This window comes from Penicillium canariense (assembly GCF_028826845.1).
Source record: "Penicillium canariense strain IBT 26290 chromosome Unknown utg000006l_segment0_segment0, whole genome shotgun sequence".
Lineage (NCBI taxonomy): Eukaryota > Fungi > Ascomycota > Eurotiomycetes > Eurotiales > Aspergillaceae > Penicillium > Penicillium canariense.
Window position 1 is genome coordinate 2,344,699 of NW_026622733.1, and position 16,219 is coordinate 2,360,917.

General features: G+C 53.5%; 6 protein-coding genes across 6 annotated transcripts; 2 read left to right on the forward strand and 4 right to left on the reverse strand.

Moving 5' to 3' along the window:
• Positions 1-142: 142 nt before the first annotated feature.
• N7482_008818 (N amino acid transport system protein) lies at positions 143-1,571 on the forward strand (the record flags this gene model as incomplete). The annotated part of the gene is made up of 2 exons (XM_056690942.1): positions 143-1,444; positions 1,515-1,571. 2 exons carry the CDS (start codon positions 143-145, stop codon positions 1,569-1,571), a joined length of 1,359 nt encoding a protein of 452 aa, XP_056540707.1.
• Positions 1,572-1,982: 411 nt separating this feature from the next.
• N7482_008819 (sugar porter family MFS transporter) lies at positions 1,983-3,836 on the reverse strand (the record flags this gene model as incomplete). Its single annotated transcript, XM_056690943.1, has 4 exons — positions 1,983-2,713; positions 2,811-3,272; positions 3,336-3,664; positions 3,739-3,836. The coding sequence occupies 4 exons, from the start codon at positions 3,834-3,836 to the stop codon at positions 1,983-1,985; spliced, it is 1,620 nt and encodes a 539-aa protein (XP_056540708.1).
• A 1,937-nt stretch (positions 3,837-5,773) lies between these two features.
• On the reverse strand, positions 5,774-7,841 carry N7482_008820 (putative manganese ion homeostasis (Fr); the record flags this gene model as incomplete). The annotated part of the gene is made up of 2 exons (XM_056690944.1): positions 5,774-7,432; positions 7,512-7,841. 2 exons carry the CDS (start codon positions 7,839-7,841, stop codon positions 5,774-5,776), a joined length of 1,989 nt encoding a protein of 662 aa, XP_056540709.1.
• An 842-nt stretch (positions 7,842-8,683) lies between these two features.
• Positions 8,684-10,725, reverse strand: N7482_008821 (cation diffusion facilitator family transporter; the record flags this gene model as incomplete). The annotated part of the gene is made up of 4 exons (XM_056690945.1): positions 8,684-10,099; positions 10,167-10,253; positions 10,319-10,365; positions 10,434-10,725. 4 exons carry the CDS (start codon positions 10,723-10,725, stop codon positions 8,684-8,686), a joined length of 1,842 nt encoding a protein of 613 aa, XP_056540710.1.
• Positions 10,726-12,141: 1,416 nt separating this feature from the next.
• Positions 12,142-13,224, reverse strand: N7482_008822 (putative glycosyl hydrolase; the record flags this gene model as incomplete). The annotated part of the gene is made up of 1 exon (XM_056690946.1): positions 12,142-13,224. The coding sequence occupies one exon, from the start codon at positions 13,222-13,224 to the stop codon at positions 12,142-12,144; it is 1,083 nt and encodes a 360-aa protein (XP_056540711.1).
• Positions 13,225-14,047: 823 nt separating this feature from the next.
• N7482_008823 (uncharacterized protein) lies at positions 14,048-14,480 on the forward strand (the record flags this gene model as incomplete). The annotated part of the gene is given in 3 exon segments (XM_056690947.1): positions 14,048-14,191; positions 14,211-14,294; positions 14,364-14,480. Coding segments are annotated over 3 exon segments (345 nt in total), but the record flags the coding sequence as incomplete, so codon positions are not given.
• Between the last annotated feature and the right edge of the window lie 1,739 nt (positions 14,481-16,219).

A 16,219-nucleotide genomic window follows, 5' to 3' on the forward strand; every position in this document is an offset into this window, starting at 1 on the left:
CGATCGAAAATTCTTGGCTGCGTTGTGCTCAGCCAACTGATCTTGATCTTTACATCTATTCATACCTCGTGGTCTCCCCTCACCGTCCTCCAACCGCTTCGCATACCCCCAGGTCGTTCGGCATCCCGCCATCTACGCTCCGATGGCACCGAGCAAGAACAATGCCGACAAGATGATTCTGTCCGAGGATGGGCTCGCCGACATGAGTGATCGGGAGCAGCAGATCTACGAGGGCGGCATCCAGAAGTTCAATCGTCTCGGATGGAAGCGCCTGACGATCGTACTGATCGTGGAGGCTGTCGCTCTGGGAACGCTCTCGATCCCGTCGACCTTTGCGAAGCTCGGCATGGTGGCTGGCGTGATCTGCTGTGTCGGTCTCGGTCTCATCGCGGTGTACACCAGCTACATTATCGGCCAGGTCAAGGTCAAGTTCCCGCATATCGCGGATTACCCCGAGGCGGGCCGGCTGATGTTCGGTCGATGGGGATACGAGATACTGTATATCATGCTGGCCCTTGAGCTCCTTCTGTCCGCTGGATCTCACTGTCTCACCGGCACGATCGCATTTGCCAACATCACCAACAGTAACATCTGCGCCCTTGTCTTCGCAGTTGTCTCGGCGATTATCTTGTTTGTCTTCGCTATCCCACCCAGTTTCTCGGAGATGGCTATCCTCGGCTACATTGACTTTGTGTCCATTGTTATTGCGGTTGGAATTACAATCATCGGAACCGGAGTGGAGGCTTCCAACTCAACGGGACTGGCAGCAGTTGACTGGTCTGCCTGGCCGAAAGAGGGCCTTACCTTTTCGGAGGCCTTTATTGCGCTCTCCAACATCATTTTCGCCTATAGCTTTGCGCTTTGCCAGTTCTCCTTCATGGACGAGATGCACACTCCTACCGACTTCCCAAAATCCGTATGGGCTCTCGGTTTGGCTGAGATCTTTATCTACACCATCACTGGTGCATTGGTGTATGCCTTTGTCGGCCAAGATGTCCAGAGCCCTGCCTTGCTGTCCGCCGGCAGCTTGCTGAGCAGGGTGGCCTTTGGTGTCGCTTTGCCAGTCATCTTCATTAGCGGCTCCATCAACACAGTGGTTCTGGGCCGACTGATCCACGGCCGCATTTTCAAGGGCTCCAACATTCGTTTCGTCAACACCAAAATGGGATGGATTACCTGGCTTGCCTTGATTATCGTGCTGACCGTCCTTGAGTTTGTGGTTGCCGAGGTCATCCCATTCTTCGATGACCTCCTGTCCATCATCTCTTCGCTCTTCGTCTCCGGCTTCACCTTCTACTTCCCAGCCATAATGTGGTTCATGTTCATCCGCGAGGGTAGCTGGTTCAGCAAGAAGAACATGTTCTTGAGTGTGACCAACCTTCTCATCCTTGTGATTGGTCTGATTGTGCTGGTTGCAGGAACCTACGCGAGTGTGGTCGATATTGTAAGTGCTACGAATGCTGCGAAGGGATGATATCCTCCTTTGGTCCAAATGCTAACGGATTGTCAAATAGATCAATTCCTACAATGCCGGTTCCGTTGGAGGAGTGTTCTCGTGCAAGGCCACCTAGTGTCCTTATGCGGGGCATGGAGTGTTTATAGACAAGATAGACCTGAATGTTTACATGTAATAACATAGAGCTTGCATAGCTTACCCAAATTGCATCAATTCGTTGTCCATATCACCCATGTCCCCAGATCAACACATGAAATGCCTTCTCGACATAATACGCTCAGATGAGATTGGCACACAGGTGAGAATGTTCAGATCAAAGAAGAGAATATTGCGCCAATCCAAGATGTCCATGCGTATAGGTATATCTATATTATGGCAACTCGCCCGCCCCGAGCTCAGGGAACTAATCGCTTTCCGAGGCGGCAGCGCAGCAGCCACCAAAATGAACGCAAGGAAAGTGCTGACAGTCATCCATTAACGGTAAAAGAAACCCAGATCAGATCCATCATTACAACCCATCATTCATCTAAACCTCCGCCTTGGCAGCAATGCTCTCCAAATGAGTCGCATGCTCCCCACTGCGCTTCTCATTCGCCTCAGTCTCGAACTGAGCCAGGTTCCCCCCAGCTTTGGCGCCCGCCACATCCCGCACATCCGTATAATGCACAGAAGGCTCGAAGCCCACCGAATTCCAAGCCCGCGGCACCTTAGCATAGAGCTCGTCCACTTGCTCCAGGCTAAGCCCCTTCGTCTCGTAGATGCAGGTGTACACGAAGATAGCGCAGATGAGGCAGAACCCGCCCCAGATGAAGAACACCTTGGACTGGAGGTTCGCGTTACCGGGTCCGCTGTTGACCATGTACGGAGTCGCATAGGCGATCGCCCAGTTGAGCAGCCAGTTCGTTGCTGTCGTGATGGAGAGGCACTTTGCGCGCGCCTTGAGCGGGAACAGCTCGCCTGTGACGACCCAGGCGACGGGGCCCCAGGAGCTGGCGAAGAAGAAGATGTAGACGCAGACGAAGGCGATGAGCACTTTGTTGGAGACGTCGGAGCTGGTGGCTGTGCCGACGATGGCGACAATTAGTTGCGAGACGCACATGCCGACTGCACCGAACATGAGGAGAGGCCGCCGGCCCCATTTCTCGACCATGTAGAGGCCGGGGAAGGTGGAGACGACGTTGATGATGTTGGTGATCAGGGTGATCACGAAGGAGTTTTGGATGCCGGAGTTTTGGAAGAATGTCGTGCCGTAGTAGACTGAGCAAATGTTAGTAAGGACATACAAAGGTACCTCCATGGGTTGTTGGGTTGGTTGGGGGGGGGGGTAAGAATAGGTGGTTAGACGAGCACGTACAGATGAAGTTCACTCCAGCGAGCTGCTGCAGAGCCTGGACCGCACAGCCAGTCGCGAGCCGCTTGCCAATCGAGCCGCGCAGGATCTCAAAGTAGGTCGCCTTGCCGAGGCGGAGCTCGAACTCATGGTTCGCCTGGATCTCAGCCAGCTCCTCCACGATAATTGAGTCATTGACGTCGACGCGGCGGAGACGAGCGAGCGCCTTGGCCGCGTCCTCGTAGCGATCCTTCTTGATCAGGAAGCGCGGGGTCTCGGGCAGGATGATCATGCCGGTTACCAGGATGATGGCCCAGGCGAACTGGACGGCGACGGGGATGCGGTAGCAGCCGGTGTCCATGCGGTCCTTGGTGGCATTGTTGACGATGGCAGCCAGCAGCAGACCGACGGTGATGGCTAGCTGGTAGGTACCCACAATGGTACCGCGAATCCACTTGGGGGCGGTTTCGGACTGGTACAGGGGAACTAGGGCACATCGTTAGCGATCGATACTGGCCCAACCCCTGTCAGGAAATCAATTCGACTTACTGGTTGCCGAGAGAAGACCGACACCCAGGCCGGCAAAGAAACGCCCCGCTACAAATAAGGGGATCGAAGTAGCGGCAGTCTGCAGGATGACACCGAAACAGAAAACGATGCTATTCAGGATCATGGCGATGCGGCGGCCGAAGTAGTCCGCAACCGGAGCGGCGCCGAGGGCACCGAAGAAGGTACCAGCGGAGAGGAGGGAGACGATCATGGACGATTGGGAGGAAGTTACATCGGGCAAGTTGTCCTTGGGGTTGATATAACCGGTTGAGAACATCTCTCGCCACTTTTTCATGGCGAGGATGCCGCTAATGGTGCCGGTATCATATCTATCAACCACTTTGTGTTAGTCCCGCGAAGCATTGGGAGTAGGGCGAGGAGGTGCAGTGGGCTTAGGACTTACCCAAATAGCACACCACCAAAAGCGACAAAAAGACCAATAATGATGGCCGGGGCCGCCGAGCCCACGGCATCGTCGGGTTTCTTCAGCGCGAAGCCCATGGCGTGGAGATTGAGTGGAATGAGATGGCAGAAAGGCACGACGATACTAGGGTCCAACAGGCCACGGTCAGAATTGACGGCTGCACAGCAGACACAACAGGAGGTAGACGAGAATGAAATATAATATAGTACTGGAGAAGAAACGGAAAAGAAAAACTTCCGAAAACCCAAGCCAGATCAACGGGATACTTCAACCATTTAATACTCCGCCGCAACCCACCAAGCCCGAAACCCAGCACCCCAGAAACAAACACCAAAAACCGGCCATGATCAGCCCCGGGGGAGGGTGCCCCTGCCGGAACCAGAAACCGCTCGAGGCATACCCCAGCCGCGGGCCTCCAAGTTTTGCAAGTCTGCTGGGTATGGGGGGAGGTGGGGAGAGGGGTGGAGAAACGGACCGACCAATGCAGCCACGCTGTGGGGTGGGCCGGGCGGGAGGGATCCGGCTGAGGCGCGAGGCCATTGGCCACGCCCGCAGATTAACTCTGCGGCTTGACCGTAGAAGTTCGAGAAGGGGGAAGGCGTCAAGGTCGGGGACACGAGATTTTACTGCGTTCAGAGTTGTTGGCGCAGAAGGCTGGTATCCCTTGTGTCGGGTGACTCGACTATGATAGAATAGGTGGGAATAAATAATTAGGAATAATAGTAATAATAGTAGCACTAGCCGACGATGTCTTGTCCGGCAACTGAAAACGGGGTTCGCCGAGTGCAGGCCATTGCCGCATTGGGGGAAAGACCGGCCATCCCTTGTTTGAGGGAACAATAGAGGGCCAGCCACACCAGATGATTATTACGGTTATTATTGTCAAGTCTCTGAACGGGAATAGTTTATGCAAGAAATAGCGATAGATCGGGTGGTGGCGTTCGAGACTTGCCGTCATAGCACCCGTTATTCTTGGACCGTGGTCGTCTAGGAGTAGAGTCCAAGAGAGATGGAGAAAGCCTAGACGACACTGGCGCAGACTACGTCAGCAGCTACCAAAGTCACTACACTTGCCCATTGGCCCACCAATAGCACAATCTCCAGATCAACACCCCTCCGCATCCCCAGAAAAACCGAAGACCACCCCCAGAGGGGAGGTCGACTGCGCTAGTCGGGGTTGGTCAAACCACAATGTCGTCAACACGCATTCCACGGGCCAAACCCAGGAGAAAGGTCGGCAGACCGATTTCCCCCAAGGCCTGGAGACCCCTCTTTTGCGTCTCACCGAAGCCAGATGGAGCAATTGGGGTGTGCCTGGGCCAGGCTGGTGGCGACGGGGGGCCCTGAAACGCGGAAAGTCTGTTGCGTTTGGTTCGGGGCGTATCTCCACCTTCACGCCGCCCAGTTAATCTTGGCCGACATGCTCGGCCAGAATGAACTCGAATGGAATCGAATCACGACGGCGCTGGCGGAGTGGAGGGCATTGACAGGAGGATACACCGATCCCTGGATAACTTGATTCCGGCGCAATCTCGGGCCGAAGCACACATGGGTGTAGTCAGCTGCTTGTGCTGCCCGTGTTCTCGCTGCCCAGCCCTGTAAAAAGATCGGCCCCAGCCTGCAACCCCGGCCCGCGTCAGGCCTTGGCTGAAGCCTAATTGCGACCTGCGGCATTTTTCCCGGGCCGCAGATTGGTCGCGCGACCCGATGGCTCTCCGAGATTTGCCCGCCCCCGTTTCTTGGGCCTTGTAGAACAGGGTCGGGCGCCAGGAGAAGGTTGGGGTGGTCTGACCGACATGTGGCAGGGGTAGGGAGTACCATGGGGAAACTCCAGATGTGTGGGGAATCAGGGTCGGGGGCCGGGGCCGGATAGGATGCCGTGCTCACGGGGGATAGGTACAGTCGCGTAGGTGGAGGGCAAGGACGTCAACGACCGTGTCCGATGGGAATAATGCCATTGCTGTTCTATTATGGTCTATACACTATATGCGGCGCCGCAAACCCGCTCGGTCGGCTACCAGCGCCAGATCAAAACGAAGTACACAGCCAGGACAACCAGCAAAACGGAGCGGACCGACCGCGCGAACTCGCGGCCGACAAGCACGGCTTTCGAGCACACGCCCTTTGCCGCCACGGCCGGTCGGTACAAACCCTTAGCCTTTATGGTGCTCGCGGCAGCATCGCCATCTAGACCCCGATAAGTATCGCCGGAAGTCTTAGAGCCGGGGTAGCGCGGGAAGGGTATGACTCCCGCCCGCCCGATCAGACCCCCAGACGGGAATGTGGAGCTGGACGTACCGGATGTCTGGTACTGTTGGTTAGGGTGAGATGTGCGTCTCTCGGAGAGAGGCAGGACCGAGCCGCTGGCTGGGGTCGGCGACTCGGGGGAGAAGAAGACGGAGTAGATGGCCTGGAGGAAGAGAAGGCCAATGCTGAGGCCGAAGAGGCACGCGTAGTGGATGAAAATCCCCAGCTGATCGGGGAGCAGACAGAGATGGTTTTGGATGGTGGGCGAGGATCCTTTTTGGGTGGACTCGCCTGTCACCGGGTCGATTGGGTTCCAGAGACTTGTGAGCAAGAAGCCGGGATGCCTGACACCCATTGCCCAAGACAAGCTTTTGACGGTGATCTCGTTGGGCGAGCCGTTGAACTCGCGGTGCGTCAATTCGCAGTAGTCGTGGTCGTCGCCAGAGTAGACCTGCACGACGTTGGGTCCTGCCTTGGATACCAATTCAGTGGAGATGGTCTGAGTCAGTACGTTTTGGTACTGATAGCCACCGGCGATTCGGAGCGAGTTGGGCTCATCTTCCTCCAAGCCGGGGGCCGATGGCGGTAGACGCTCGCGAAGCGGGCCACAGGGGGTGGCTGGCTTGCGGTAGAGCGGGACATGCGTGAGAATAATGGTAGGGAACCCTGCGGGCTTGGGCTGCGGGAGCTGGTCCACGGAATCATCACCAGCTTCCACAATGTGGTGCTTGAACAGGACGTCTTCAGACTTGTTTTGGAGCACCCGGAGTTCCTCCGTCTCGGCGGTAGCTTTGTGGGTGGCCATTGCGTCGAGGAATTCATCCGCATCTTTCCAGATTGGCCGAGGCCATGTTCCTTCCTCCTCGCTGAGGCGGGAGCTGCCCGTCAGAGGGTCAGGCTGATCCATCGCACTCAGCGAAACAGTATCAACGGAGACAAACGTATGGTTTCCAATCACATCGACCCGGTTGCCATTGCCGAAGTAGCTTTGGAACCGCCGACGCACTGGTTCTTGGATTCCATTGCCGAAACCGAGATCATGGTTCCCGGGCAGACTGGCGATAAGCCGACGTCCCCGGCCATCCACCGGGGGAGAATCTTGCTCGAGCCAGGGGTTCAAGAAGATCCTCATAAAGCGGCCGTATTCCTTCTTCCAGAATGAATCGGTGATTTTCTTATAGCGAACTTCGGGACTGGTACTCTTGCTGGTTGCCCACTCTCGCCCGCCATCAAACAGGTCACCAAGGAAAAGAACCGAATCAGGCTCCAAGTCGTTCTTTATAGATGCGAAGGACCGGCGCATATACTGGTCAGTGTATTTAACCGTCAGAGTCGAGAGAGGCCATGGACGTCCGGGGTAAGTATGGGGATCAACGAGCTGGGGGTCGGCGATGAAGGCAACGTGATGCGGCGTAGCACCTGGGGGCTAGCAATGAATCATCGTAAGCTCGGTTCCGATAAAATATGGCACACAAGGTCCAGATACAGTGCAGTGGAGGACCTACCCATTTCTCCCAGCTCTCCCAAACACAGCGGTCTATAGCTTCCTGGAAAACCGTCCGCTCGCCCCACCATAGCGTAAACATCCACATGAAGATAATCGCATTCGCAACTGTCAACAAGCGCCTCAATACTAGCGCCATGATCCCATGGGAATCACTCCTCCCCCTCGAGCTCCCACGGAAGCCCGCAGCTCCCTCCGCAAACCATTGTTGCGCTGTCGCCGGCAACCTCTCCAAGGTCTGCCCAATTAAACCCGGTGCTTTTGACCCGGGGACCGCACTAAACGAAGGAAGAAATGAGGCGCCCGCGCTGCGTGGATAGGCGTAGCTCATCTTGGCACTGGCCGCCAGGCGTGCCTAGAATACACCGTAGATGTAAATTGGCTAGCCACCCCGTTGAACACGGGGTTTGATAAGAATCAACGAAAGGAGTGTCGCTGCATGCTCTGAAATTCGGAGGAAAAGAGTAAAGGAATGGAGTTTAGGCAAGGTATCAAGGACGGATAATTTTTTTTAGTGCATGGTGTGTTGCAGATTGGAGATTGGATCAAGGGGCGGTTCTGGCGTTCTGTCGCTCTGGCCGCTCGCGACTGTCGATCCCTGGGGCAGATTAGTCACGTGCTGTGGCTGGGATAAAATTAGCTTCGGAGGGTAAACAACTGAGTGCAAGGCGGTAGTTTTTGTTTTATTGCCCAGGAATGCCAGGAAAGGCTTCGGTTGACTCAAGGATAGAGAAACGCTTCTCGAAATATACGAAAATAATGACATATTGAACGGCAGTTTTTGGAACTCTGTTTGACATTGTGTGTAACAATTACAGCCGGAGAATCTCAGTCTACCAGATCAGGCATAGTCGATTAGGGATAGATATAAATACATGCAAATGGGGGAGGCGGAATGTCAAGAATGACCCTGACGCAGGTGGAGAGAAAGACAACATAATGCCATCCCATTATCATATAGAGGAGTTCAATCCACTGGGGAAGACCACCTCTTCTAGAAACGCTAGGCTGTAAACTTATTGCGGCGAGTTAAAAATGGAATCACGGCGAGGAGGAGCCGACAAAGGAGCAAAGAGAGGGGACAGATAGGAATAGGATAACGGAAGAGAGTGAAACAGCCGAGAGACAGATGAGGGTCTGTTGGAAGGAATGAACAACTTAGGGGATGGGGAATCAGGTAGATTTTTTGGGGCAACACTGGCCGCCGCGGCCGCAGTCGTCATCGCACTCAAGCAGGCAGGCCTGGGGGTCGCCTTCGCGGACGCTGGCGGCGCGGCTGGAGTGATTGTGGTCTTCGGTGCCGGCTCGGGACGAGGACGGCTGGGCGAGGTTCTGGCTATCCTCGGTGTCGCTGTCGGGCGAAAACTCGGGCTGGATGGTGGAGGAGTGAATGCCGTAGGCGTGGAGGCACCGGCGAACCTGGCGCGCAAGGCGCATGTACCGCTCCGAACCCTCGCCCTTGATTTCAGTGTCGACCTGTATGTGAATTGAGGCGACGATCTTGGTGTCGCTCAGCTGCCACACGTGAAGGTGATGGGAACCGATGACGCCGGGCAGACCCTCGATATCCTCCTTGATGTGGTCGATGCTCATGCCAGGGGGCACGGCCTGCAACAGGATGCGAGAGGCGGCCTTGCAGAGCGGGATGGCCGAGGCAAGAATGATGAGCGTGATGAGCAGCGAAATTCCAGGATCGACATAGAATCGCCATTTGTAGTCAGTCAACCAGATGATGAGAGCCGAGGCAATGACACCAATGTTGCCAAGCGCGTCGCCCATGACGTGCAGGAAGACACCACGCATGTTGAGGTCATGACCGTGACCGTGGCCGCCCTTCTGGCCCTTCGGCTTGGGCTGAGCGTGGTTGTGGCCCTTGTGAACGTCTTCTTCCACCGGCTGATCCGTAATCTTGAAGGGGGCTCCGTTCTCATCGGTGTAGTTAGAAGCGCGATCACGGTGGCGCAGAAGGCCGGATCGCTCACTCGGGGCTTCATCATCCCGGCTGTCGGAGTCAGACGACTGCTCATTGTCGAAACCACCACGGCTTGCGGCAATAATATCCTGTCGCAGGGTTGCAGGATGCACATAAATGTCCTCCACATTGGTAAGAGAGGAGCTGTAGCGGCGGGAACCGCGGTTCTGGGAATCGGTGGCGCGGCGCTTGCGGGAATGGGAAGCCGAAGGCTCGGTGGCCGAATGATGATGCCCGTTCTGAGGTGTGCTGGGGTTGGCAGCTCCATGACCACTCCGAGCAAGCGCGGCACCCACATTTCCCTGATCCTCGGCCGGGGAGGGGACGCTCTCGTCCCCTAGGTGATCGTGGGCGCCTTGCTCCACATCCTCCTCGTCATGCTCACCATGACTGTGGCCATGATCATGACCATGGCCGCCGTGAGAATGGTCATGGAAAAGCGCCAAACCAAGGATGTTGGATAGAAGGCCAAAGCAGCCGACAATGCAGACCAGCTTGGGGTTCTGGACTTCCTGGGGCTCCACTAATCGCTGGACGGCCTCCAAGAAGATGGAGAGACACAGGGCGACCAAGAAAACACCATTGACGAGCGCACCAAGAGTCTCTGCTCGTTGCCACTGTAATCCAAAGCATTCCAAGTCAGACAGGTTTCCGGGGTACCAAAGCACCTTGTGGTCCACTCACGCCATATGTGTACATCTTCGAGTTTGTTTCGCGATTGGCGACCTTGACAGCCCAGAGTCCGACGCACAGAGAGAGGACATCGTTTAGCTAGTAGTGAATTAGTCAGGTTGAAGGCAAATATGAAGCTGGGCACCGTGCGAGGCGGATCTTACCATGTGAAAGGAATCGGCGACCAGGGCAAGGGAGTGGACGGCATAGCCTAGATAGCAAGCACTGTTAGACTAGACTCTAAACGCGATCCAGCAGACCATTTGAGGTTCGGCATACCCGTAATCAGCTCTAGCAGGAAGAACGCGGAGTCGATCACCAGCAGGATGATGATCCTGTTGGTCTTGGAGAGTTTCATCGTGGCGGATTTAGCTCCCGGCGCGCTCAATGGCGCTTGGCTCTGCAGCAGGGGTGGACCAGGGCCAAGCAGGGCAGATCGTGTCAGCGCAGACCACGAGTCGAAGGAGCGTGTGAAGGAAGAGATCCGGCAGAGGAGTAGCGAGGGGCTAAAGGAAGATTTTGCGACGCGAGCGATAGCGTCCAGGGCGGAGAGGAGCAAGCGCTGACGCATTGGTGGAGTGGTGGAGCCCAGCGCAGCACCGCATAAACGTTAACGCAGTCGCCAACGGCCGGAGCTGCCTCCGCTCGGGCCCGGAGTGGCGTTATCGTTACCGCGCCCGACGTACGCAGATTGTTTGCCTCGTACTTGCCATGGACGTGTTTGCGAGTCACAACGAAAGGCGACCAATTAGCTGCAAATAATCTAGTTTCCAACGCTTCTACAATCTGCGTAGTCTACTCCGTGCACTTTATTTGAACTTCTGGCGGGGCCACGCCAACCGGACCGGGATCGGCCAGCGGCCAGCGCTAGAATCCATGCAACTATGAAAATAATGAGCCCGGAAGCGACTAGCACAATCAACTTCTTCTGCGGAGATTGAATGAACTACCGCATTCACCGTGAAGCTTGCAGGCTCCTGCTTTGGCTCCTTCCTCTAATCCTGCTCTCCTCGCTTTTCTCCTCACCTGCCCGAAGTTTCGTTGAACTGTCCCGCAGATCACAGGCATTCGCATCCCGGCTTGTTTCACAACGCCCCCCCTTTCTAATGTCACCAGCAAAAGTTGGAAGAGGCAGGAAACATTGGTAGAAGCGTTCTTCCGGCAGTAGGTGCTCACGAAACACGGATCAACGGTGGTGGAGGGCCATGACCTCGACCTTTATATGATCATGGAGTCTAGGATAACTCCACTCGTACGATTGCGGCGGACGGCAGGATACGTTCACATCCTATTATAAGGGAGTGAGTGGCCCCATTTGGAAACATGGTTAGAAATCACCTTGAAAGCTGTTATTCAGTGGTAGAGCAAATAGAACACGGGGTCATACTTTCTATCATCAAATGGGCAATTTGACTGGGTACTGACCATCTAGACATTTATTTATGGTCGGATATGATGAAATTGGCTATGGCAAAGTGGTCGAATCTGTGGAGTTGGAGAGAAAGAAACCTGAAGGATATCTGGTGTGATTCTCACCGCGTCGATGAAATCCACATGTATGTTGCAGAAACGCTTCCCGCTTGGCAAGCAGTTCCAGTCGGTCAGCGTGCTTGTATGACCCCTGCTGTCAATTTTCTATGGTAATTAAGAGTATAGACTTAATTTAGTTCCAATTATTATGAGATTTTAGTAGGTGCGCCGAGAGACGCTGCTGCTTGTGAAGTAATTCGTAAACCGATTTGATAAACGTATTTCTATTTACATGGCATGTTCATGTGAGAATCTTTCTGTTTGTACTGATGCTTCCGATGGATGCCCGGTACCTTCTTGATTCGCATGCTCCAGACCTCGTATGCCATACTACACACTACCTGTGTCTTCCGTCTCTTGTATACAGTCCTCCTTCCCTAGCCAGAGAATCCGCGATTCCTCGCGCTCATTTCCCTTGCTTCCCATGTGCTGGCAGTGTACACCACTGCTGTCAGTCTCATAAGGTAATTCTCCTTCGAAGATCTAAGATGCGTTCGGTGGCCTCAGAGAAAGAATGCTGCGACAGCGATTCATCCTGCAAGGCCGACACCAGCGCATCGACGATCACCTCTCCCTGAGTGACATTTCGAGCCGACGCAAGAATAATATCCATGCCAGCCTGGCTAGCCAGGACTCCGCGGGCCGAATCATCGCCAAATGCCCGAAGTCCCCCGGCCTCGATTGCGTCGGTGATCGTTACGCCCTTGAACCCAAGTCGCCCGCGCAGCTCATCTTGAATCCAGGCCTTGCTAAGTCCGGATGGGTACTTGGAATCCAAGGCGGGATAAACTGCCCAGGAGTTCATGACCATGTCGACCCCAGCGGAAATAGCCCCTGTGTATGGGATTTCGTCGACGGACCGGAGTTCATCCAGTGTCAGGTTGATCGTGACGGGCTCCTCGTCTGTATTCTCGTTCTTTCCGGCTGCTCCCAGTCCAGGAAAGTGCTTCGCTGTTGCGACGATTCTGGCCGCTTGCTGGGCTCTGATGAAGGCGGGTGCGCATGTTGCGACCCGAGCCGAGGTGTTTCCGTAGGAGCGACCATAATTGTCCAGGAAATCGCCCGCTTCACGGTACACGCCGAGGACCGGGGCAAGGTTGGTGTTGACCTGGTAGGCTTGCAGAGCACTAGCCGCATCCTTGCCACTCTGCGTCGCGGTCTCGCCGGGGTTGGTCATCTCGCCAACTTGTTTGGCGCTCTGGACAGGCCCGCCGGGTAGTCGACGGACTTGGCCTCCCTCCTGATCAGTCATAATCAACAGTGGGCTGCCTGAATATGCGCTGCTTTGCTTATAGGTATTCTGGAAGTCACTGATAATCGTGCTGAGATTGTCTGCGACATTTTCGCCGAAGAGGATGATGCCACCCACCTTGCCCTGTCTGATCAAATCGAAGAGATTGGCGGGCGGATTGAGGCCTGGATAAGAGAAAATAACATGGTGTCCAACCTGCACAGACAGATCATCTGAGCTCGCAGCCCGAGCCGCAGGGGCGAGCGAGAGACAGAAAGTAAGGAGCTGCAAAGTCGCACTCCACCACATTGCAAAGTCTTTTGATGCACACGAACACAAAACCCCGCGTGCGACAATCACCCAGTTATAAGGCCATCCTCGCGTTTTATCAACATTCTTGGAACCCGTATTCTACCGTTTAGAACTTGCTTTTTGCATTATCCAAGGTTTATGCAGGTACGTCGGCAGGAGGGGGGAGGTTACATTGATCGGCGCTCGCCAAACCTATTCTGCGAGAGGGGCCCCCGTTAAGATACGAGGTTGCTTTTGCCATGGTCCACCCCAAGTTTGACTTACACTATTTCCGTCCATAGTTGTTGGCTATTTGTCAATGCTTATTCGCAAGCACGAAAACATGCTGTTATCTTTAGACACGACGGGACCGCCTCTTATCTAATGCTGATGTTCCAATTAGGCCAAAAGAGCAGAAGATCATAGCCTGGAGAGCAATGAATCTATCTAGATATAGCATATTCCGATATCCTTGGCTTCAATATCATGGTAAAGTATGCGAGGGTCCGGTTAGTGGGTAGCGAGACTCAAAAAGGTACAATCACCAACCTAGCACCGTTCAACATACATAACCAATTTGAATCTATTCATTCATTACAGGTAATCAGAACATCCCCTGGAACGTCCGAGACGTCTGTTGCTGCCAATTTAGCATAGCCACTAAGGATACCAAAGGATCTGTAACTCGTACATCGCCAGCAGAATGCGCCATCTGGTCGTTGACTTGCATCTTCGAGTGGTCTTCTAGAATATAAGGGGTGCCTGGAACTCTATAACTCGAAAAAACCAGCTATCACTACAACGCGAGAAATCTTTAAGATATAATCCCTTCCTTAATCAGAATGTATTTCGCCGCACCCGCCGTTGCTCTGTTCGCTACCAGGCTATTGCGGTCCTTTATTCCAAGCGGGCTTCGGTCAACTTGGGCACTCTCGACCCGATCGGCGAGCTTGAGGGCTTCCATGCTATCTTCTACACAGATAGAGTTGGGCGCTCTGCCATAGGTAAGTTCCGTTGACATCTTCCATGTGATCAAAAGGCAGTATTCTAACACATTCAAGGCTATGGCCACGACTGCGAGGAGCACAGTGATTACAGCAGCATCTATGTTTTAATCTCCAAATCCGAGGGAAGCTTCTCTCCCATGAAACACAAAGCCTTTTGAGAGCTGCATTTGCATGACGTATAATGCCAAGTACCTCGGCGTTAATTATCACGGCACTCTGATGAGCTTTGCGTACAATTCTGGTTGTGGTGGGGTTGAGGCCTACTAGCACAGTGCCGTGGCAGAAGAGAACTTCAATGGTACCTGCGAGGCTCTTCCACGCACCAACACTCTTGATGGTCAACTGCCCTGTAGCCCGTCGTTCCAAAGTGTTCATTCTGACCCGAGCCTAGGAACGAGATTTCTGGTTGCTAGGGCGGTTTTCTAAGCTTCGGTGCTGAAGAGAACAGAAGAGAATATAAGCTCACTTGATCATGCTACTAGATATTAACTGTTCGTGCCTGACCTTGTGTTCTCCTTGGATTATTCATGCCTGGCTTGTACTGTAAAATTCATAAATGCAGTAAGATTTGTGTACGATCGCAGCAGTTAAATATATTTAAGCTCTTCAGTAGGCAGAATTAATGTTTGACTAAAGAGAGAGCATCATAAAGTAAATACTTACGCAACCCCTTGAACTCTAAAAGTGTTCTCAAGTAAAATCAGTATATTCTCGCTATCTGACCCTTCACTGGACATGATCACTTCGGCACGTAATCTCGCGCCCGCGCATGACGCCCGAGCGATTTTGCCCGCCAACCAGAGAGTGGGTCCGCGCGGGTCGGCGTTTTAACCGGAACACCGGGCTCGGGGTTCCAGCTTCAGTCACAACCTGGCAAACATTCCACCAAGCACCATCATCTTCTGGAAGTATAACATGACCACCCGATTAAGTAGCAACCTCGCAGCTGCCAGGGTTCAGTTGGCTTATGAATTGCATCGCTCAAATAAACACGACTCTACAACGCGTCTGATCAAAAATTCTCCTGTCCTATGTCTTCACGGATTCCTTGGTTCAAAGCGAGAAAACAGACAGATAAGCAGGTGCTACTTGAATTGCTTGATCATTCTTTAAACTACGCGCTGTGATACTGACACGCCACGGTTTAGAACCCTTGCCAGAGACTTATCGTGTGATATCTACGCTTTGGTATCAAGAACTGAAGAATAATGATTTTGAATAAGAGCAGATTTAACAACGAAGTAGGATTTACGAAACCATGGGGATTCTGGTCATCACCCCAAACACGATTATATGGAGATGGCATTGGATGTTGAGTCCTTTATCAACCAACATCGACTCGAGCAACCCATACTCATTGGTCATTCAATGTAAGCTATTGATATCGAAGGTTGTATTGATATATCGTATTAATCATGTTTTTAGGGGTGCCAAAGCTGCATTGACTCTTGCTCTTCATTCACCAAGTTTGATATCTAATGTGGTGGCCGTTGACAATTGTCCCATCAATTTGCCTATCACATCGGAGTTTTCCCACTATCTTGAAGGCATGGCAAAGGTTGAACAAGAAGGGGTCCGTACTCACCTCGAAGCTGACGAGATTCTTCGGAAGAATGAAATGGTACTATTCCGGTCATGAGTCTAAGAAGCTCCCAAACTGACAGTTCAGCTTAGCCCCCACCAGTGCGACTCTGGCTACTGAGCAATTTTGTGAAGGAATTTGACTCACCCTACTTAAAACTACGGGTGCCTTTAGGCATATTGAAAAAGGCTATGGGTCCGCTAGGAGATTTCCCGTACAAAAATGGAAGCGAGACTTTCCCGAGACCAGCTCTCTTTCTTCGAGCTCGCGAAAGCGATTTCATTCCGCTAAATTCCTTCCCCTTGATCTCTCGCTTCTTTCCGCGACCAGAAATTGTGGACATGGACTGTGGACATTGGATCGTGCAGGAGAGGCCCGAACAATTTCGACGAGGTATGTTGAAGATGAACTCCCTCTCGAGACA